At 37.7% G+C, this 24457-nt stretch overlaps 1 protein-coding gene across 1 annotated transcript in view; it reads left to right on the top strand.

Annotated features, from left to right (window-relative positions):
- LOC136026078 (uncharacterized) overlaps positions 1-24457 on the top strand; it is a 54102-nt gene that overhangs the window by 4286 nt on the left and 25359 nt on the right. The window contains exon 2 of the mRNA XM_065702273.1: positions 15797-15873. Coding sequence (XP_065558345.1) covers positions 15797-15873 — 77 coding nt within the window. The remainder of the gene's footprint in view (positions 1-15796; positions 15874-24457) is intronic.

Genomic DNA, 24457 nt, shown 5'->3' with positions numbered 1-24457 from the left:
TTAACTTACGAATGGGTGATCGGGTCTTAGTGAAATTTGATAGTTAGAAGGATATTGTGTCTCAGAGCTCTTATTTTAAATCCCGACTGGATCTGGTGACATTGAGGGGAGTTGAAGGGGGAAACCTAAAATCTTGGAAAACTCTTAGAGTGAAGGGATTGGGATGAAACTGGGTGGAAAATATAATCACAAGTCTTAGATGCGTGACTGACATAACCGAACTGCATCCACTCTTTGGGGGAGTTGGGGGGGGAGGTTAATTCAGAAAAATTAGAAAAATGTGGTATGTGTTTACAAACGGGTGGTCAGATCTTATTGAAATTCAATATTTAGAAGGACTTTATGCTTCAGAGCTCTTATTTTCAATCCCGACCAGATCCGGTGACATTGGGGGAAGTTGGAGGGGGAAACTGGAAATCTTGGAAAATGTGAAAATTGAGGTATCTTTATCTTATGAATGGGTGATCAGATCTTAATGAACCTTGATATGTAGAAAGATCTTGTGTCTCAGATGCTCCGTTTTCAATTCGAATTGGATCCGGGGTTATAGGGGGCTGGAGGGGGAAACAGAAATCTTGGAAACTGGAAATCTTGGAAAACACTTAGAGTGGAGAGATCAGGATGAAACTTGGTGGAAAGAATAAGCACAAGTTCTAGATACGTGATTGACATAGTTGGTACGGATCTGATCTCTTTGGGAGAGTTGGGGGGGTGTTAATTAAAAAAAATTAGATAAATTAAGGTATTTTCAACTTAAGAATGGGTGACAGGATCTTAATGCAATTCAATATTTAATGGAACTCATGTCTCAAAGCTCTTATGTTAAGTCCCGACCAGATCTAGTGACATTTGGGGGGTTGGAGGAGGAAAAACTAGAAGAAATGAGGTATTTTTAACTTACATTCTCATTTTAACTAGATAGGTCAAACAAGTTGTAGTTTGTTCAAGGAAGTTGGCAGGTGATCAGATCTTAATGAATTTTGTTATTTAGAAGGACCTCATGTCTAAAAGCTCTTATTTTAAATCCTGGCCGGCATTAAGCCTCTGATTTTCCTTTTAAACCAACCTACTGATTCTTAGAATTTTGCTAGAGCTCATGCCATATGAGCTCTTGACTCTTCTGACGTCATCACAAGTGCCAAATGAGCTCTTAGCTCTTCTGACGTCATCACAAGTGCCAAATTAGCTCTTAGCTCTTGTTTCCTTTTGCAAAGTCTTTTGGTATGGCAACAGCAATAGCAGCAACTATATTGAAGAATCTAATAAATTCTCTTGGAAACCAGAAAATTATGAAGAAGAGCCATTAAATGGCTCTTAAGCATGGTGGAGGACTTCTTTTGCTGTGCCATGAGGAACTTAGTCTAAAACCGATCACAATCCACAGCATTGATGATTATGATAAAATCATGTGGGTAAGTATTAAACCAAAATTACTCCCTTGTCCACTGTCTAATATCCTAGTATTAATCCCCAAGTCAGTATGCAGGGATTCCATGAAAGTTCATTTAAAAACTTCAAGCCAGTGCTGATTTTGCCATCTTTAGAATCCCAAATGCTGCTGGGTAGTAAATATAGCCACAAACACTTTAGATGTCATCCATATTAACTTGCATAAGTTCTACAGTCAACCAGATGCCTTACCACCTTTAGGAGGTAGCTACCATTATATTCTCAGAATGGAACCACAGGATCAAATCAAGGTGGAATACAAAGTCACTGAAACACTGCATTGCCCACTAATCAATGAAGGTATTCTCAGTTTTGGATCCTGGATTTCTGAAGAGCGCTGGTCTGAGGTTATAGCTACTCCTGATGTCAATTCTAAAGTTCAAATCTTTCAAAGGGAGCTATCTGATCTTTTCCTGAAGGAAAATCTTTTCCTGAAGAGAAAACTAAAAAGTGTTCAAATAATAAACCCTACGTTAATGAATCTCTAAAAGCCAAGAAAAAAAAAATTGTTTAGCCTGCTTTGTAATGGTAAAAAAAAAAATAAAAAATGAAGCCAATCATATGTGTAAAATGATAAAAAACAAATTCGAAAAGCAGCTGCCACATACTATAAAAGTACTATGAAGGATATTTTTAATTATAACCCCAAGAAGTGGTATGATCTAGTTAAAAAACTTTCTGGCAAGCAAATTAGTAATATTGATTTCCATCTTGATGAGCCTAGTATTAAAACTGGTAATGATGTCAACAATCACCTTGCCAAGATTGTCCATGCATTACCTCCACTTTCCACAGAGACTCTTAAGTCTATTCCCCATAGTCAGGATGAAAGCCTTCCCCATATATCACCAAAATATATCGAGAAGAAGATAAATAACCTAAAAAGGACAAGTACATGCCCATCAGATATTCCGATTGTACTTGTCAAAGCCTTTGATGACAACCTGTCCTTACTACTGGCAGATATTTTCTGCATGATCACTGAAAGTGGATGCTACCCTGACACCTGGAAGCAGAGATTCATGATACCGATTCAAAAGAAGGGCGCTGAGGAGGGTTTCAATGGGGTTCAACCAATTATGCTCACCTCAGTTTTGAAATCATATCAAAGCTTTCTGACTGATTGGCTCAAATGAACAATTGAAGAACTTATTGACCTAAAGCAGTTTGATAATCAACATGGCCTTTTTCAGATTTTCATATATTGTATCCAGTAAGCTTCATGTTCTTGTAAGCTTACTGGATACAATATATGAAAATCTGTAAAACCCTTATGTTTGGCTAAATCTACTTCTAATAGACCTCGAAAAAGCTTTTAATCTGATTAACCACAATGTTTTAGTTCAAAAACTCCTTAAAGAATTTCATGTTAACCCAAACCTCATTAGAATAATAGCATCTTTCCTTTCCACTTGAACTCAATTTGTAAAATATTAAAATGTCTATTCAGTTCTCCTTTCAGTTTACCGTGGTGTACCCAGGGTACCCTCCTTGGCCTGCTCCTGTTCCTGGTCATGACTAAAGGACTTGCTACTGAACACAATTAAACGACATGGGAAAATATTTGTCTGAAATTAAAAAAAGGATGGCTTTTGAATACTATGAAGGTTACAAATTGATATTGGGGTTTCCAAAAATCTGAACAATCTACACTTAAGAATGCAATGTTGAAAAGTAGGGTTAAAATTATTCAAAAGATTCCCTCTGGATAGTGTTTTGGCAAGAAATTGGTATGTGGGTGTACACAAACATGAATAATTTAGGTTTAGGATCACGGCATGGAAAAATTGGTGTGAAATTAAAAAAGGAATGCTTTTGAATACTATGGCAGTAAGAAATTGATACTGGGGCTTCTGAAAATCTGAACAATCTACACTTAAGAATGCAATGTGGAAAAGTAGGGTTAAAATTATTAAAGTTAAGCCCTCTGAATAGTGTTGGGGTAAATAATTGGTATGTGGGTGTACACAAGCCTTAACAGTATAGGTTTAAGAGTACGACATGAGAAAAAATTGGTCTGAAATTAAAAAAGGAAGATTTTTGAATACTATGGAGGTAACTAATTGATATTGGGGTTTCCAAAAATCTGAACAATCTATGCTTAAGAATGCAATGTGGAAAAGTAGGGTTAAAATTATTAAAATTAATGCCTCCAAATAGTGTTGAGTTAAGAAATTGGTATGTGGGTGTACACAAACCTGAATAATTTAGGCTTAGGATCATGACGTGGAAAAAAATTGGTTTAAAATTAAAAAAGGAAGGCTTTTGAATACTGTGGAGGTAGCAAACTGATATTGGGGATTCCAAAAAATCTGAACAATCGACGCTTAAGAATGTAATGTGAAAAAGTAGGGTTAAAATTAAGGCTTCCAAATAGTGTTGAGTTAAGAAATTTGTATGTGGGTGTACACAAACCTGAATAATTTAGGTTTAGGATCATGACATGGGAAAAATTGGTGTGAAATTAAAAAAGGAAGGCTTTTGAATACTATGGAGGTGACAAATTGATATTGGGGTTTCCAAAAATCTGAACAATCTATGTTTAAGAATGCAATGTTGAAAAGAGGGTTATAATTATTAAAATTAAGCCCTCTGAATAGTGCTGAGGTAAGTAATTGGTTTGTGGGTGTACACAGGCCCTAACAATATAGGTTTAAGAGTACGACATGAGAAAAAATTGGTCTGAAATTAAAAAAGGAAGGTTTTTGAATACTATGGAGGTAACAAATTGATATTGGGGTTTCCAAAAACCTGAACAATCTATGCTTAAAAATTCAATGTTGAAAAGTAGGGTTAAAATTTTTCAAACGATTCCCTCTGGATAGTGTTTTGGCAAGAAATTGGTATGTGGGTGTACACAAACATGAATAATTTAGGTTTAGGATCACGACATGGAAAAAATTGGTGTGAAATTAAAAAAGGAAGGTTTTTGAATACTATGGAGGTAACAAATTGATATTGGGGTTTCCAAAAATCTGAACAATCTATGCTTAAGAATGCAATGTTGAAATGTAGGGTTAAAATTAGTAAAAAGATTCCCTCTGGATAGTGTTTTGGCAAGAAATTGGTATGTGGGTATGCACAAACATGAATAATTTAGGTTTAGGATCACGACATGGGAAAAATTGGTGTGAAATTAAAAAAGGAAGGTTTTTGAATGCTATGGAGGTAAGAAATACAAAATCTGAGCAATCTACGCTTAAGAATGCAATCTGGAAAAGTAGGGTTAAAATTATTAAAATTAAGGCCTCCAAATAGCGTTTAGTTAAGAAATTGGTATGTGGGTGTACACAAACCTGAATAATTTAAGTTTAGGATCATGACATGGGAAAAAATTGGTGCGAATTTAAAAAAGAAGGCTTTTGAATACTATGGAGATAAGAAATAAAAAATCTGAACAATCTACGCTTAAGAATGCAATGTTGAAAAGTGTTTTGGCAAGAAATTGGTATGTGGGTATGCACAAACCTGAATAATATAGGTTGAGGATCATGACATGGGGAAAAATTGGTGTGAAATTAAAAAAGGAAGGCTTTTGAATACTATGGAGGTAAAAAATTGATATTGGGGTTTCCACTAATCTGAATAAGCTACGATTAAGAATGCAATGGGGAAAAGTATGGTTAAAATTATTAAAATTAAGGCCTCTGAATAGTGTTGAGGTAAGAAATTGGTATGTGGGTGGACACAAACCTGAACAATCAGGACCGAACCGTGCTACCAGGTTTGGGAGCACGAAATGGGAAAAAATTGGTCTGAAATAAAAAAGAAAGGTTTCTTGAATACTATGGAGGTAAGAAACGATGTAGAAAAGGAGGGTTCAAATTATTAAAATGAAGGGCTCTGAATAGCGTTGTGGTAAGAAATTGATATGTGGGTCTAGACAAGCCTCAATAATCTAGGTTTAGGAGTACAACAGGGGAAAAAATGAGTCTGAAATTAAAACAAGAGTTAAGAGCTCATATGGTGCTTGTGACGAGGCAAGAAGAGCCAAGAGATCATATGGTAGGAGCTCTAGCAAAATTCTATGAATCAATAGATTGATTTAAAAGGAAAATAAGAGGCCTAATGCCCGTCAGGATTTAAAATAATAGCTCTGAGTCACGATGTCCTTCTAAATATCAAAATTCATTAAGATCCGATCACCCACTCGTATGTTATAAATACCTAATTTTTTTCTAATTTTTCCTCTCCCTTTAGCCCCCCAGATGGTTGAATCTGGGAAAACGACTTTATCAAGTCAATTTGTGCAGCTCCCTGACACGCCTACCAATTTTCATCGTCCTAGCACGTCCAGAAGCACCAAACTCGCCAAATCACTGAGCCCCTCCCCCTAACTCCCCCAAAGAGAGCGAATCCAGTACGGTTCCTTCAATCACGTATCAAGGACATTTGCTTATTTTATCCACCAAGCTTCATCCCGATTCCTCCACTCCAAGTGTTTTCCAAGATTTCCCCCTCCAACTCCATGTCGGGATTTGAAATAAGAGCTCTGAGACAATTCCTTCTAAATATCAAATTTCATTAAGATCCGATCACCTATTCGTAAAATAAAAATACCCCAATTTTCACGTTTTCCAAGAATTCCGGTTTCCCCCTCCAACTCCCCCCAATGTAACAGGATCTGGTCAGAATTTAAAATTAGAGCTTTAAAGCGCAAGACCCTTCTAAATATCAAATTTCATTAAGATCTGGTCACCCTTTCGTAAGTTACAAATACCTCAATTTTCAAAATTACCCCCCCCCCCCCAACTCCATCAAAGAGAGCAGATCTGGTCCGATTATGTCAGTCATGTGTCTTAGACAGGGTTTTATTCTTCCCATCCAGTTTCATCCTGATCTCACCGCTTAAGTATTTTCAAAGATTTCCGACTCCCCTCAACTCCCCCCCCCCCCGAATTACGCTGGATCCGGTTGAGATTTAAAATAAGAGATCCGAGTCACGAGGTCCTTCTAAATATGAAGTTCCATGAAGATCCAATCACTCCTTCGTAAGTTAAAAATACGTCATTTTTTCTAATTTTTCAGAATTAACTCCCCCCCCCCAATAAAGCGGATCCGTCCCAATTATGCAAATCACGTATCTAAGACTTCTGCTTATTTTTCCCACCAAGTTTCATCCCGATCCCTCCAATCTAAGCGTTTTCCATGATTTTAGGCTCCCCCACCCCAAACTCCCCCAATGTCACCAGATCCGGTCGGAACTTAAACTAAGAGCTTTGAGACACGATATCCTTCTAAATATCAAATTTCATTGAGATCCGATCACCCGTTCGTAAGTTAAAAATACCTCATTTTTTCTTATTTTTCAGAATTAACAACCCCCCCCCCCCCAACTACCCCAAAGAGAATGGATCCGTTCCGGTTATTTCAATCATGTATCTAGGACTTGTGTTTTTTTCACCAAGTTTCATCCCGATCCCTCCACTTTAAGCGTTTTCCAAGTTTTAGGTTTCCCCCTTCCAACTCCCCCCCCCCCTAATGTCACCAGATCCGGTCGGGATTGAAAATAGGAGCTCTGAGGCACGACATCCTTCTAAATATCAAATTTCATTGAGATCCGATCACCCGTTCGTAAGTTAAAAATACCTCATTTTTTCTTATTTTTCAGAATTACCCCCCCCCCCCCCCTAACTAACCCAAAGAGAGCGGATCCGTTCCGGTTATGGCAATCATGTATCTAGGATTTGTGCTTATTTTTCCGCCAAGTTTCATCCCGATCACTCCACTCTAAATGCTTTCCAAGATTTTAGGTTTCCCCCTCCTAACTCCCCCCAAGGTCACCAGATCCGGTCGGGATTTAAAATAACAGCTCTGAGACACGATATCTTTCCATCATCAAATTTCATTGAGATCTGATCAACCGTTCGTAAGTTAAAAATACTTCTATTTTTCTATTTTTTTTTCCGAATTAACGGGCCCTCCACTCACCCCCAGATGGTAAAATCGGGAAAACGACTATTTCTAATTTAATCTGGTCCGGTCCCTGATACGCCTGCCAAATTTCATCGTCCTAGCTTACCTGGAAGTGCCTAAAGTAGCAAAACCGGGACCAACAGACCGACAGAATTTGCGATTGCTATGCGTCACTTGGTTAATACCAAGTGCCATAAAAAAAAGAATGTCTTTGGAATACTATGGAGGTATGAAATTGATATTGGGGTTTCCAAAAATTTGAATAATCTAGGCTCAAGAACGCAATGTTGAAAAGTAGGGCTAAAATTATTAAGATCACGGCCACTGAATAGTGTTGTGGTAAGAAATTGGTATATGGGTGTACACAAACCTGAATAACCTAGGTTTAAAAGTGCGAAATGGGATAAAGATTGGTCTGAAATAAAAAAAAGGATGGGTTTTTGAATACTATGGAGGCAAGAAATTGAAATGGGGGTTTCCGAACGTCTGAACAATCTAGGCTTAAGAACGCAATGTTGAAAAGTAGGGTTTAAATTATTAAAATAATCGCCTCTGAATAGTGTTGTGGTATGAAATTTGTGTGTGGGTGTACACAAACCTTATTAATGTAGATTTAGAAATACCACATAGAAAAAAATTTGTCTGAAATTAAAAAAAGGAAGATTTATGAATACTATGGAGGTAGGGAATTGATATTGGGGTTTCGAAAAATCTTTTGTTAATGCCAGGTAAGATTTTGATAATGCCATGCAAGAGTTTGTTAACAACTTGCATAATTTGATAATACCTATTGAGGTTTTGATAGTGCAATAGAGGATACCTGTTATATCAGGTGAAATTTCTATATAGTAGTGTAAGATGTTAGATAATGTCAAACAAGATTTTATCAATGCCACATAAGCTTTTGGTAATGCCTGATAATATTTTGATAGTACCAGACACGATTTTGCTCTCATCATTCTAGATTTTGATAATAACTTGCAAGATTTAGGTAGTACCGGAAAGGATTGTCTTAATGTCTCACAAGACCTTGAAAATGCAAGACAAGATTTTATAATATTTAAACATGATTTGGTTATATCATACAAGATCTTGATAATATCATGTAAGGTTTTGATGATATTTTACAACCATAATATCAATTTCTACTCCATAGTATTCAAAAGCCTTCCTTTTTTAACTTCAGACCAATTTTTTCCCATGTTGTACTCCTAAGCGTAGATTATTCAGGTTTGTGTACACCCATATACCAATTTCCTACCACAACACTATTCAGGGCCTTCATTTTGATATTTTTAACCCTACTTTTCCACCTTGCGTTCTTAAGCCTAGATTTTTCAGATTTTTGGAAAACTCGAGTATCAATTTCGTGCCCTCATAGTATTCAAAACACTTCCTTTTTTTAATTTCAGACCAATTTTTTCCCATGTCGTACTCCTAAAGCTAGATCATTGAGGTTCATGTACACCCACATACCAATTTCTTACCACAACACTATCCAAAGGCCATCATCTAATAGTTTTAACCCTACTTTTCCACATTGCATTCTTAAGCCTAGATTGTTCTGGTTTTTAGAAACGCCAATATCAGTTTTTCATCCCTCATAGTATTCAAAAGCCTTCCTGTTTTTAAAATTTCAGACTAATTATTTTCCATGTCGTACTCCTAAACCTATATTATTCAGGTTTCTGTATTCCCACGTAACAATTTCTTACCACAATACTATTCAGAACCCTTCATTTTAATAACTTTAACCCTACTTTTCCGCATTTCTTTCTTAAGCCTAGATTGTTCACATTTTTGAAAACCTCAACATCAATTTCTTACCTTCATAGCATTCAAAACCCTTCCTTTTTTTAATTTTATACCAATTTTTTCCATGTCGTACTTCTAAAATTAGATTTTTTTTCAGGTTTGTGTACACCCACATACCAATTTCTTAAACATTATTCAGAGGCCACCATCTTAATAGTTTCTACCCTACTTTTACACATTGCATTCTTAAGCCTAGATTGTTCAGATTTTTCGAAACGCCAATATCATTTTTTATCCCGCAAAGCATTCAAAAGCCTTCTTTTTTTTTAAATTTCAGAGTAATTTTTTTTTTCATGTTGTACACCTAAACCTATATTTTCCAGGTTTCTGTATTCCCACATACCAATTTCTTACCACAATAAAATTCAGTGGTCTTCATTTTAATAACTTTAACCCTACTTTTCCACATTGCGTTCTTAAGCCTGGATTGTTTAGGGTTTTGGAAACCTCCACATCAATTTCTTACTTCCATAGTATTCAAAAGGTTTCTGTTTTTGAATTTCAGACCAATTTTTTCCCATACTGTACTCCTAAAACTAGATTGTTCAGGTTTGTGTACACACACAAACCAATTTCTTACCACAAAAATACGGCTTTTTTGCTTCAAAATTAACTACAAAACCTCTATTAATAGCATTCTAATGTCAACCATAAATTTAACCTAGTTTAATTTTCCTTCTCAGATAACATTACTTTAATTACCCCAATTCGCACTTCGGAGAGATAAGACCCAATGGATCTAATAATAATAATAATTTATTTATAACCCACAAAGTACATTAAACTGTGGAGTAAACACACAAAAAAAGAAAAAACAAGACAAAAAACATAACAACATAAATAACATAGCAGCATAACAACATACAACATAAATAAATTACCTCCATTCAAAAAATGGCCAAAGAGGGTCAAAAACACCGATCATTTGCGAGTTTTAAGACACATATCTTTAGATAAATGTTTCAGTCGCGAGGGCGCATCGACGATGTCAAATTTAGAGACGACTGTATGATTCCGATACCACCGAGGCAGACGCAACAAATACTTGCAATACTTAAAATATCCTGAGCGTATTTTCTTTGTATCCTTCTTGCGAAGGAGGAAAGCAAAACCAGAAAGATAAAAAACAGCAGGGGCACAAAAACTAGAATAAAGACGGCATAGTCCATTTCGGTTATACCGACCACGATTTGGTGAAATTTTCGCGTATCCAACCCGCATACTTTTCAGCACGCTGGACGTAATAGCGGAGCAAGTAGACGAAAGTGACGTGGAAAAAGAGAGACCCAACCATTTAATACTTGCTGAACATGGTATAGTTGAAGAACCCAAGCAAAGAGGTGATGCTGGTGGAGGACTCCCAAAACACAAAACTCACATTTGGAGACATTAACTGAAAGGCCTACTGTGGATAGTGCGGCTGAAAGCCGGTAGAAGTTGGTAATTAGACTATTTTTTGTCCGGCTAAGAAGCCGAACATCATCAGCATATGCAACGTGACTAATGCCTAAATTATCATTGTAAAAAATTGACGGTTGAAGACGTTGGAGACACGAAGCTAAAACACATTTAAAAATGCTCGGGGATAACACGGCACCTTGCCTAACGCCTTTTTTAACAGGAATATACTCCCCTACCGTACCATTCCACTTCACCCTAACTGAAGAATTAGCATACCAATACTTAAGCACGGAAACAATAGAAAGGTTAACACCCGAGGCTGCTAGAGAAAACAAAGCATTTGAATGAATTACATTATCAAAAGCACTAGATATGTCAACAGTCAAACAATACAGGGGACTTTTTTGAGCAACAGATTCTTTCATTAGCCGACCCACAATATGGTGAGCTTGAAAACAGCCCATACCTTTTCTAAAACCAAGCTGGAAGGGTGTAAAATTGCACTTGGAGTTAATGGCCGGTAGCAGTACATATTCAAATAGCTTACTAACAAAACAAGACACAGTGATAGGACGATAATTAGAGCAAGCACTGGGGTCCTTAACCCTCTTGACTATGGGAGATATACAACCGGACAAAAAACTATCTGGCTCAACGGACTGTGCCAAACACATCTGAAACAATAATTGCAAATGCTTCAGCAGTTCAGGACAATCATAAGCAAAAAACTTGAAGCAAAGACCATCACTATCGAGAGACTCAGACTTATTCACTTGCATAAGAGCTCGGAGTATAACACTAGATTCCACTGACAACACTTAAGATTGGTTGATACGAATTGGGAGGATTGAGTTGACAAGCTTTGTAAAATGATTTTGGAGATTAATATTAAACGAAAGCAAAATATTTTTATAATGAGAAACGAAGTCACATAGCCGAAGAGACGAATTAATCGGAGGTGAACACTTAACACTGTTTATAACACGATCCCAGGATTTCTTGTCACAAGGACCATCCCAGGCATTCAGTCTCGCTCTACGCAGGGAATATTTGTACTCTCGTTTGGTTTTCTGTTTTATTTGATGTACTGAACCAGAAGAAGGACGATTACAGGCTATCCACATACGGAGCCAGAACTTAGCTTTTTGTTTAGCTATCTTCACTTTAGGATCAACTTTCCAAAAGGGATTGCGAGTACCCGTTCGCACGCACTCGGAGGGTACAGCTGTTTTAGCGGCAGACTTTAGACAGAACACTATTTGCTGATAATACGAGTTGATATCTATCCGAGTTGAAGTTGTAGATACAGATGTTTGCAATAAGTGGAAAGGCACTTTAATAGATGATAATAACTGGGAGAATATCAATACATAAAGTGGAACATTGGTATTTTCCCAATTTAACTTTGAGAACCACTTTGGAGAGTTACGTTGCACAGAGGTCGCCATGGAGCAAGATAGTTGGCACGTGATTGGTAAATGATCGTCGTCGATTTTAAAGTCTCCCACATGAACTATTGATGAAAGTAGAGTTGAATCTGACACAATTACATGATCAAGGTTGGAAGTAAGACCACCACGATTGTGAATATAAGTAAATAGAAGATCTTTATCAGCAAGATGGAATCCTCCAGGTAGTGAATCGGAAAGATTTCAGATCTGTCGGAATTAGATAATAAGTCAGTGTTCATGTCGCCGGCGAGAACCCATTTGGTATTTTGTTTTGAAAGGTCGCTAAGTAGTGTTCGTAGGCGATTACATGCTTGTGAAAAACTAGACAATGACTGCATCGGTCGGAATTAGATAATAAGTCCATGTCGCCGGCGAGAACCCATTTGGTATTTTGTTTTGAAAGGTCGCTAAGTAGTGTTCGTAGGCGATTACATGCTTGTGAGAAACTAGACAATGACTGCACAGTCTTTTTATTACAGGGGAAATAAATGTTTATAAATGCGGTATCACCACATTTTATCGCTAAGATGTTAGCGTCGCTTTGCAATAATATCGGCTGAGTCTTGTGTCTGAAATAGATGGCCAGGTCTCCTGATGGTCTTCCACGGGTTTTTTGGGCGGCTCTCAAGAAGGTATAATGGGTCCGAGAACGCTTTAGGCTATCAACATTCACTTTGGAGAGAAGGTGCTCCTGTAGAAACACAATATCATTTTCAAGTAGCTCACTTATCAGTAGATCCTTGTCTTTTGTACCATTAATATTAAGGGAAACAAAGCTAAACAGAGTTTGAGCATTCATTTATTAGCGTTGTTGAGAGCCGATAGGAGAACTTTGCATTTCAGGCTAAAACTTACGTGTTCCATAGTACAATTTGCATATTTTGGTGAGGCTTGGTAAGGGTTTTCCTTGGAATTCACATGGGGGCCAGAACATCTGGAACACTTCGGATGTGCTGGTGAGCTGGGACAAGCTCCAATCAGGTGATCAGTACTTTGACAGCGAAAGCATCGACGCGGAATGGATTGAAAGGGCATAGCGCGAAAAATTTCATACCCAATACGGATTCCCGACTCCAGAACCGCGTTCAGAGAGTTTTTGTCGACGAACTCGAGGCGAAAAGTACGAGAGTCGCCGATTTGACTAGCACTAATAAGTCCTTCCACTGAGGCCTCCAAATCAGCTCTTAAATAATTATGGGGTATATCCCGGACCACAGCTAAAGGCTTTTTATCAATCACTCTGGCTCCAACGTTAGGGATGGAGCTAGTAACTGCTTCAGCAAGCGAGTCGGCTGAGCGCTTATCGCGTACCATCACAACCCAGCTTTTGCTATGTGGCTTAGATTTTAGACTTATGATTCCGTCATGACCATCCAACGTTTCGAGCTTCTTCATGCGAAGGATAGGGTCGCTGAGCTCTGGGGGTGGGTTTCTTACAACGACAGCGTAGGACGGTTTTTTCGTATTTTGAGTAGGGGCTACAAGCTTAGACTGTCCCTCTGTAACCTTGGACGCAATATCACGCAGCTGTTCAAGGCAAGAATTCACCTTGGCACTGAGGGTACTGAAGGCATCGACAGGGATCATTGGCACTTCGCTGGGACATTTGATAACAAAATCCGGAAGCTTTATGTTCTGGGAATCGCACTTTACAAGCGAAGAAATAATGTCCGAAACATAGTTTAATGCAGCATTGGGCTCCTACGCGCTTCGATGGGAATTCATTCGGAAAAAGCTTTAAAAAAAGCAGGGATCATTGGCACTTCGCTGGGACATTTGATAACAAAGTCCGGAAGCTTTATGTTCTGGGAATCGCACTTTACAAGCGAAGAAATAATGTCCGGAGCACAGTTTAATGCAGCATTGGGCTCCTACGCGCTTCGATGGGACTTCATTCGGAAAAAGCTTAAAAAAAAGCAATTTACGGGTCTCACCAAGAGAAGAAGACTCGAAGAAATCGGCCAAGTACTCTTTTATCGTATCGGGCGAAACTCCTTTAGCAAGATTTTTCTGTACAAAGCACAGGATAGGATTGTAGAAAAGTTCATCTTCGCACCAATTACCAATTCCCATTTTCTCTAGATTGAAGGTTCACTTGCGAGAGAAGTAAGGGAAGCGTTGGAGGCTGCCTACCTTGTCCCCGCAATTTAAGGGACAAGCCCGGCGGTTACCACGGCTCTTGCAAACAGCACTCCCTCACCCTTCTGCTTACTTTTCTCCTCTCACCTTTATCGTAACGCAATCGTCCTTTATCTATAATATCGGAAATTATAATTATTTTCGCAACTGCTTAATCCTGACCTATATCATATATAGGTCATGAAAATATCGATAAGAGAAATCACTGTTCCCAAGGGAATTTTCACTCAAGTCTGAAAATAATCCGCTTATTTATAATTCTTTGGACACTGAATTAATTATTATGAAAATATTGGCTATATGTCAGGTAGAGACGATAATCCTTTACCAAATATTAGTGATAGGTTCAATCCAAAAATAGGTCCTCACGCCTTGAACTCTGTGAGTGATGATGGCTGACACTTGTTACTGATCTGGATCATACCAGCAGTATTTCCAGTTTCTTCATGACCACTCATTAACCAGTGACTTCTTGAAAGTTATAGTCGAATTTGCTGACACTGTAGACTTGGAGAGGGAATTCCAGCAGTTGACAACTCTTGCAAAGAAGAAGTTTCGAGGCAATCTTGTGTTCACGTGGCATTTAGAAAGTTTCTTTGAGTGGCGTCTTGTGTGAGATTGGTGGGACTTGTTCAGGTTGATGAGACCAGATGTGTCGTTTGAGAGTTTATGGGTAAGCAGCATGTCACCTGGTCTGCGGTGGTACACCACTATAGTTGGTTTGAGTTTTTTGTCGTATGGGAGGTCTTTCAGCCACTCTATAACCTTGGTGGCACGTCTCTGCACGCCCTCAAGGAGTTTCAAGAAGCCGAGTTCAAATATTGGATAGGGTCCCAGCTAAGTCATAATTTAGTGCAAATACAAGCATTTTCCTGACTTGACTTACAAAGCAGCTTAGTCCAAGCTTTAGAATTTGGATGACTTTGTAGTGGTTGCAAGAAATTTGACTGAAATTTGGATTTTCAGCATATTTTAAGATTGCAGAAAAGTGACTGTCATACTGACTGTATGTGTATGTATGTGAGTGTATGACCATAGTGCCTTTTAGTACAGTTTCTTTACTAATACCAATCCTGTCCCCGAGGGAGGGGGTGGCGGGTATTAAGATCAGAGACCCCCTTCCTCCCACAAAATTTGAAACATTTGGCTTAAAAACACTAAAGGCTCATCAAAGAATTTTAGGTTTTATCGCAATAAAACTGACCATATTTACTTATGTTATGGTGTATTAAGATATAAAAAATTATGCTGGCTTCAAACTTTAAATGGTTTCAGGTAATGAAATTAACAAACATTGAAAAAACAAACATAAAATACATTTTTTTTTATGTATACCTTTTCTCCCAATAATACATTGCAATAACTCCAGTACACATAAATACTTACATATAGTGCATATTACATGTTAATGAGCTGCTAGTGATTCAAAATGAAATGTTTTAATGGAAATTCCTAAGGAATTATTTAGGAAAAGCTTCCACTATCCTTTGGAAAAAAACACTAGGAACAGTATATGAATATAAAGGTTTCTTTCTTGGAGATTAACATAATGAACAAAACAAACATGAACTTCAATGAGGCGTCTTCTTTTACGCCCAGTAAATTGATTACAGCTTCTTTTTCAGTTGTCAATAAGTTTGATTACGTTTTTGCTGAAAATGGACTAGTAGCTTATAAAGGAGGAAAACAAATAGGTAAAACTGTAAGTTTTACTTATTAAATTATGTTTTACTTATTTTTTCTAATTAACTTCCTTGGATTATAATTTGTGCCTGGTTGTCAGTGTTACCCTATTTAAGTTGCTATTTTTATTTTAACTATGCTATCTCATCTTTTGTATTGTAGATTTTTTTTAATATCCATAAAAAAGGGTTTTCTTCATTCATGTATCTCATTATACCCTCATATACGTAGTAGAAGGGAAGCTCCTAAGACATACCTAAGGTACCTGAGAAATACTGGGCTCTTAAACATTTTTTTTTCATGGACCCCTCTCACCCCCTCTCTCAGGAAAAATTCTTTAATACCTCTAAGGGATTTACCTATGCATGTCATGAGTTTTTCAGCCTTATATTAAAAAACTTAATTTTTTAGAAATATCTCAAAATGTTACCGTAATTTTCTGAATAAAACAAATATTAATATTAAATTTGATTTGTAAGACGTCTTTGATAGCAAAGTTAAAGGGCATTTCAGTATTTTCTATAGCAATAAGAGCAACAGAATATTCAATGAAATGCAAGGCTATAATAAATATATTGGCATCCCGTTCGGATGCCAATATGATCAACGCTATAAAACATACAGTAGATATGTTCTTTTTGTTAAATTCCAATTTGTCTTTGAAAACGATGATGGCTTTCAAGAAGAAAAGAAGAAAATGAAGAACATATTTTCTAATGCGATGCAAAATGTTCACAGGTATCATATACTTCTATGTAACATAATCAATATACAAATAGAATACTTGCAAATATGAATGGTTTTGTTAAATATTAAATAAAAAAAACAAGTTTTTTTAGCTGAAAGTAAGGAGCGACATTAAAACTTAAAACGAACAGAAATTACTTCGTATATGAAAGGGGCTGCTTCGTCATCAACGCCCCGCTCTTTACGCTAAAGTTTGACTCTTTCTCTCAACTCTGCTTTTTAAAACAGTAAACAACTTTAGCGTAAAGAGCGGGGCGTTGATGAGGAAACAGCCCCTTTCATATACGAAGTAATTTCTGTTCGTTTTAAGTTTTAATGTCGCTCCTTACTTTCAGCTAAAAAAAAATTGTTTTTTTTATATTTAATTTCTGAACGTTTTTGAATCAATGCATGTTTTGATTTTGGCTCTCCGCAGAGGAATAATTAACACAACATTTTCGAGTGTTTTTTTACTAAATGGATTTCTCATAGTTTTGATCGAATGATTTTGAGAAAAAATGGAACGGCGGAGGAAGCCTAGTTGCCCTGCGATATTTTGGTTACTTAAAAAGGCAACTAGAACTTTTAATTTTTTACGAATGTTTTTATTAGTAAAAGATAAACGTAAGTTATAAATTAGCTTACGTAACGAACTTTTGTAATCTCATGTTTTTATTACATATATGAGGGGTTCACCCCCTTGTCAGTACCTCGCTCTTTACACTAAAGATTAAATTTTGTCCCAATTCATTAAGAATGACCCCAGAATCACAAAAGCCGTAGAATAAATAGTTGAAATCACTAAAAATACTTTAGCGTAAAGAGCTAGGTATTAGAAGGAGGTGAACCCCTCTTATGCGTAATAATTTCTGTTCGTTTTAAGTTTTAATGCTGCTCCTTACTTCCAGTTGAAAAAACTTTTCATATTTATTTTTTCATTGTTTTTTTTTAAATAATGCTAGAAAACCCTGCGCTCCCTTCATGGAAATTTTTTCCCCCATGACAAATTCCCCGATGGAAAATTCCCCCTCTTGTCAACCCCTCCCCCTAACCAAAAAATCCCCCTGAAATCATCTATACACTTCCCAATAAGCATTACTATATGTAAGCACTGATCAAAGTTTGTAACTTGTAGCCCCTCCCACGGGGACTGTGGGGGAGTAAGTCGTCCCCAAAGACATAGTTATAAGGTTTTTCGACTACGCTGAATAAAATGGCTATCTCAGAATTTTGATCCGTTGACTTTGGGAAAACAATTAGCGTGAGAAGGGGCTAGGTGCCCTCCAATTTTTTTGGTCACTTAAAAAGGGCACTAGAACTTTCATTTCCGTTAGAATGAGCCCTCTCGCAAGATTCTAGGACCACTGGGTCGATACGATGACCCCTGGGGAAAAAAACAAACAAATAAACACGCATCCGTGATCTGCCTTCTGGCAAAAAATACAAAATTCCACATTTTTGTAGATAGAAGCTTGGAACTTCTACAATAGGGTTCTCTGATACGCTGAATCTGATTTTGTGATTTTCGTTAAGATTCTATAACGTATAGGGGGTTTCCCCCTATTTTCTCAAAGAAGGCAAATTTTCTCAGGCTCGTAACTTTTGATGGGTAAGACTAAGCTTGATGAAAATTATATATTTAAAATCAGCATTAAAATGTGATTCTTTTGACGTAGCTATTGGTATCAAAATTCCATTTTTTAGAGTTTTGGTTACTATTGAGCTGGGTCGCTCCTTACTACAGTTCGTTACCACGAACTGTTTGATCAAATAAAAAAAAAATTTAAAGGAAAATAAGAAGCGACCTCAAAACTTAAAACGAACAGAAATTACTTCGTATGTGAAAGGGGCTGCTTCCTCATCAACGCCCCGCTCTTTACGCTAAAGTTTGACTCTTTCTCTTAACTCTACTTTTTAAAACAGTAGAAAACTTTAGCGTAAAGAGCGGGGCATTGATGAGGAAGCAGCCCCTTTCACATACGAAGTAATTTCTGTTCGTTTTAAGTTTTACTGTCGCTCCTTACTTTCCGTTAAAAAACTTGTTTTTTTATTTAATTTCTGAACGTTTTGAATCAATGCATGTTTTGATTTTGGCTATCCGCAGTTGAATAATTGAAACGAAATTTGCATATTTATTTTTTGGCTAAATGGCTTTCTCGTAGTTTTGATCGAATGATTTTGAGAGAAAAGGAGCGGGAGAGAAGGCCTAGTTGCCCCCCGATTTTTCGGTTACTTAGAAAGGCAACAAGAACTTTTAATTTTTACGAATGTTTTTATTAGTAAAAGATATACGTAACTCTATAAATTAGCTTACGTAACGAACTTCTGTATTCTCCTGTTTTATTACGTATATGAGGGGGTTCACCCCCTCGCCAGTACATCGCTCTTTACACTAAAGCTTAAATTTTGTCCCAATTTCTTAAGAATGACCCCTGAATAAGAAAAGCCGTAGAATAAATAGTTGAAATTACTAAAAATACTTCAGCGTAAAGAGCGAGGTATTAGGAGGAGGTGAGCCCATCACATGCGTAATAATTTTTGTTTGTTTTAATTTTTAGTTCTGCTCCTTACTTTCAATTGAAAAACATTTTCATATTTATTTTTTCATTGTTTTTTTTTTATAAATAATGTTAGAAAATCCTGCGCTCCCTTCATGGAAGTTTTATTTCCCCATGATAAATTCCTCCAAGGAAAGTTCTCCGAACATATACCCCTCTTCTCAAACCCTCCCCCCAACCAAAAAATCCAACTGAAAACGTCTGTGCACTTCCAAAAGCACTGGTCAACGTTTGAAACTAGTAGCCCCTCCCACGGGGACTGTGGGGGAGTAAGTCGTCCCAAAAGGCATAGTTATAATGTTTTGACTACGATGAATAAAATGGCTATCTCATAATTTTGATCTAGTGACTTTGGGAAAAAGAATTAGTGTTGGAGGGTGCCTAAGTGCCCTCCAATTTTTTGGTCACTTAAAAAGGGCACTAGAATTTTTAATTTCCGTTAGGACGAGCCCTATCTCAAGATTCTAGGATCACTGGGTCGATACGATCACCCCTGGGAAAAAAAAACCCAAAAACAACAAGAGCTAAGAGCTCATATGGCACTTAAGACGAGGCAAGAAGAGCTAAGAGTCAAGAGCTCATATGGTATGAGCTCTAAAAAATCTTAAGAATCAATAGATTGATTTAAAAGGAAAATCAGAGGCTTAATGCCGGTCAGGATTTAAAATAAGAGCTCTGAGTCACGATGTCCTTCTAAATATCAACATTCATTAAGATCCGATCACCCACTCGTAAGTTATAAATACCTCATTTTTCTAATTTTCCTCTCCCTTTAAACTCCCAGATGGTTGAATTCGGGAAAACGACTATATCAAGTCAATTTGTGCAGCTCCCTGACACGCCTACCAATTTTCATCGTCCTAGCGCGTCCAAAAGCACTAAACTCGCCAAATCAGTGAACCCCTCTCCCCAACTCCCCCACAGAGAGCGAATCTAGTACGGTTACGTCAATCACGTATCAAGGACATTTGCTTATTTTATCCACTAAGCTTCATCCTGATTCTTCCACTCCATGCTTTTTACAAGTTTTCCCCTTCCAAAAGATTTCCAAGATTTCCAAAGATTTTCCAAGATTTCAAAGATTTCCCCCTCCAACTCCCTCCAATGTCAACAGATTTGGTCGGGATTTGAAGTAAGAGCTCTGAGACATGAATTCCTTCTAAATATCAAATTTCATTAAGATCCGATCACCCGTTCTTAAGTTGAAAATACCTCAATTTTTCTAATTTTTCCAAAGTAACACCCCCCAGCTTCTCCAAAGAGAACGGATCCGTTCCAATTATGTCAATCACGTATCTAGAACTTGTGCTTATTCTTCCCATCAAGTTTCATCCCAATCTCTCCACTCTAAGCGTTTTCCAAGATTTCTGTTTCCCTCCTCCAACCCCCTATGTCTCCGGATCCAATTCGTGTCGAAAATGGAGCATCTGAGACATAAGATCCTTCTACATATATCAAGTTTCATTAAGATTCGATCACCTATTCGTAAGATTAAAATACCCCAATTTTCACGTTTTCCAAGAATTCCGGTTTTCCCCTCCAAATCCCCCCTATGTCACAGGTTCTGGTGGGAATTTAGAATTAGAGCTTCAAAGCACAAGATCCTTCTAAATATCAAATTTCATTAAGATCTGGTGACCCGTTCGGAAGTTACAAATACCTCATTTTTACGAATTATCCCCCCCTCCCCAACTCCACCAAAGCGAGCAGATCCGGTCCGGTTATGTCAGTCACGTATCTTAGAAAGTTTTTTATTCTTCTCATCCAGTTTCATCCTGATCTCTCCTCTAAGTATTTTCTAAGATTTCCGGCCCCACCCCCAACTGGCCCCCCCCCCCTATGACGCTGGATCCAGTTGAGATTTAAAATAAGAGATCTGAGTTACGAGGCCCTTCTAAATATGAAGTTTCATGAAGATCCGATCACTCCTTCGTAAGTTAAAAATACGTCTTGTTTTCCAACTTTTCAGAATTAAAAATAGAGCGGATCCGTTCCAATACAATCACGGATCTAAGACTTCTGCTTATTTTTCCCATTAAGTTTCATCCTGATTCCTCCAATCTAAGCGTTTTCCATGATTTTCGGTCCCCCTCAAGCTCCCCCCAATGTCACCAGATCCCGTTGGGATTTAAAATAAGAGCTTTGAGACACGATATCCTTCTAAATATCAAATTTCATTGAGATCCTATCACCCGTTCGTAAGTTAAAAATACCTCGTTTTTTCTAATTTTTCAGATTTAACCCCCCCCCCAACTACTCCAAAGAGAGCGCATCCGTTCCGGTCAGGTCAATCATGTATCTAGGACTTGTGCTTATTTTTCCCACCAAGTTTCATCCCGATCCCTTCACTCTAAGTGTTTTCCAAGATTTTAGGTTTCCACCTCCCAACTCCCCCCCCCCCAATGTCACCAGATCTGGTCGGGATTTAAAAGAATAGCTCTGAGACACGATATCTTTCCAAACATCAAATTTCATTAAGATCTGATCAACTGTTCGTAAGTTAAAACTAGACCTACGTTGCCTGGGCAACGTGAAGTGTTGCGGCAACCTTTGTCCGGCTTTGCCGATTAAAATGTTGCGAGAGCAACACTTTGGTTTTGTTTCTTCGCTATCGGTTAAATGCTGAAGTTGTCAAAACTATCAAAGCTTTCAAAACGGCATATTCAAAGAAGAACAGAATCAGTAATCACATGATCAAATTCTTCAGCGTTGAAAAAACAACAGCAAAAGAATATCGGAAAAAGGGACTAAATTGAGTTTGCAGCCAGTTGAACTTTATCCTTTTCAATCGTAGATATCGTGACGGATGGAAACTTGGAACATTATCTTATATAATCTAGTTGGTATTATAAAGCTATCCGTAACTTTTCAGGATCAAATACCATAGATGTGCACCAATTTGCACAAATTTGTAGCCCCTCATGAACCTCCTCTAGCAAGCCATTCTTGCTTACAAGTCCCTCTTCCGTGAGAGACAAAGAATAACACAATCAGTAATCAGATGATCAAAGGCTATTCCTCAGGGTTGAAAAAAAAAAAAAAATTGGAAGAAGGGACTAAATTGACTTTGCAGCCAGTTGAACTTTATCCTTTGCACACCATAGGCTCTGGCTCGAGGACAAGCAAAAACCATCCTTTTTGGCCCCAGGCAAGCGTCGTACGGAGCTTTCCAAAATATAATGTCATATTCATCAATCCGGCCCGAGGTCCACACTAACAGCCGATTATTACTTACTAGGCCCCTAAATGTCACTTTGCAGCCGGTTGAACTTTATCCTTTTCAATCGTAGACATCGTGACGGATGGAAACTTGGAACATTATCTTATGTAATCTAGTTGGTATTATAAAGCTATCTGTAACTTTTCAGGATCAAAATACCATCAGGGACCCATAAATTTCCTGTAATGACTCGCCATCCAGGATCGCTTATTATTGGATGGCGAGTCATTACAGGAAATTTATGGGTCCCTGATTCCATAGATGTGTACCAATTTGCACAAATTTGTAGCCCCTCGTGAGCCTCCTCTAGCAACCGATTCTTACTTACAAGTCCCTCTCCCGGGATATACATCCAAGTTCACCGGAAACAAATAATGGGTACACCAACTAGCAAAAGTTCCAAACCCCTTGTCGCTGAAGTCATTGTAGCCTAACTGCCGATTATTACTTACAACTCCCCTACATGTCTTACAATCGGGAACCAAGTTGTTCTTACCATCAATTACACCAGAAACAGATAATAGGTACACCAATCAGCAAAAGTTGCAAACCCCTCATTGCCAAAGATGATTATAAGCTAATAATCGACTGTTGCTTGGAAGTCCCCTACATATCTCACAATTGGTATCGGCCTATTTTTGGTTCAAGTGTGTACCTTACCACTGAAGTTGTCAACCCCTTGAAACTTTCAAATTGGTGTATGTCCTGAAGGAATTTTTGTAACAAAAAATGGATGACATATACTTTGATCAGCTCATCAAGGTCTATCGATTGTCATTGAAAAAAAAATTCTATCTGTCTTAGTTCAAAAGTTGACTTTTTTGCCGGAGGCCAACTTTCTAACACCACCACTTAGAAAGGAGCAAAGGATAAGCTCCAATTTCTTTAGCAATGAGAGAACTTTTAAAGTTTAAGAGGTATATCTGATACCATTTCTCTATTGCAATCCCAAGTAGAAAAAAAAGAATGGTAAAGTCAGCTGAAATCACGAACAGAAATGGCTAGAAACAATAGATGGCAGCACTTTCGGACCCGTGGGAAAATCGCACTTTTTCGTTTCTGTAAATTTTTCTATTTATCACTCAAAGAAGATATATTGGCTGTGGGGCCGGGGAACTACCGCATATATTTAACACTTATAGATTTTAGTCCATCTTCAATTTGAAACTGGTGCCTGCCTGCTTGCCTGCTAGAACGGAGCTTTCCACTCGAAAGCAGAAACATGGTTTGATGAAACGAAAGCTTGGCTGCACAACTTCAGATACTCCTCTCTGACATAGGCTATATAACTCCACTTCACTTCGCACACCATAGGCTCTGGCTCGAGGACAAGCAAAAACCATCCTTTTTGGCCCCATGCAAGAGTTCTACGGAGCTTTCCAAAATGTAATGTCATATTCATCAATCCAGCCTGAGGTCCACACTTTCCGTAAAAACCGCACAGGTTAGACCCTTACCAGTTTCCAGGAAAAAGCTGAGATCGGCGGCATAGGAAAAAAAAAACAAAAAAAACCGGGACAAAACCAAAGTGTTGCTCTCGCAACACAAATACTTCATTTTTTCTATTTTTTCCGAATTAACCGGCCCCCACTTCCCCCAGATGATCAAATCGGGAAAACGACGATTTCTAATTTAATCTGGTCCGGTCCCTGATACGCCTGCCAAATTGCATCGTCCTAGCTTACTTGGAAGTGCCTAAAGTAGCAAAACCAGGACCGACAGACAGACCGACAGAATTAACGATTGCTATATGTCACTTGGTTAATACCAAGTGCCATAAAAAAAAGACAAATAAACCCGCAGCCGTGATATGCCTTCTGGCAAAAAATAGAAAATTCCACATTTTTGTCGATAGGAGCTTGAAACTTCTACGTGACGGTTCTCTGATACGCTGAATCTGATGATGTGATTTTCGTTAAGATTCTATGACTTTTAGGGACTGTTTCCTCTTATTTTCTAAAATAAGGCAAATTTTCTCAGGCTCGTAACTTTTGATGGGTAAGACTAAACTTGATGAAACTTATATATTTAAAATCAGCATTAAAATTCGATTCTTTTGATGTAGCTATTGGTATCAAAATTCCAGTTTTTAGAGTTTT

Source organism: Artemia franciscana, chromosome 4 (assembly GCF_032884065.1).
Source record: "Artemia franciscana chromosome 4, ASM3288406v1, whole genome shotgun sequence".
In the NCBI taxonomy this organism is placed as follows: domain Eukaryota; kingdom Metazoa; phylum Arthropoda; class Branchiopoda; order Anostraca; family Artemiidae; genus Artemia; species Artemia franciscana.
Note: the sequence above shows the minus strand (reverse complement) of the source record. Positions and strands in the feature narration are given on the sequence as shown.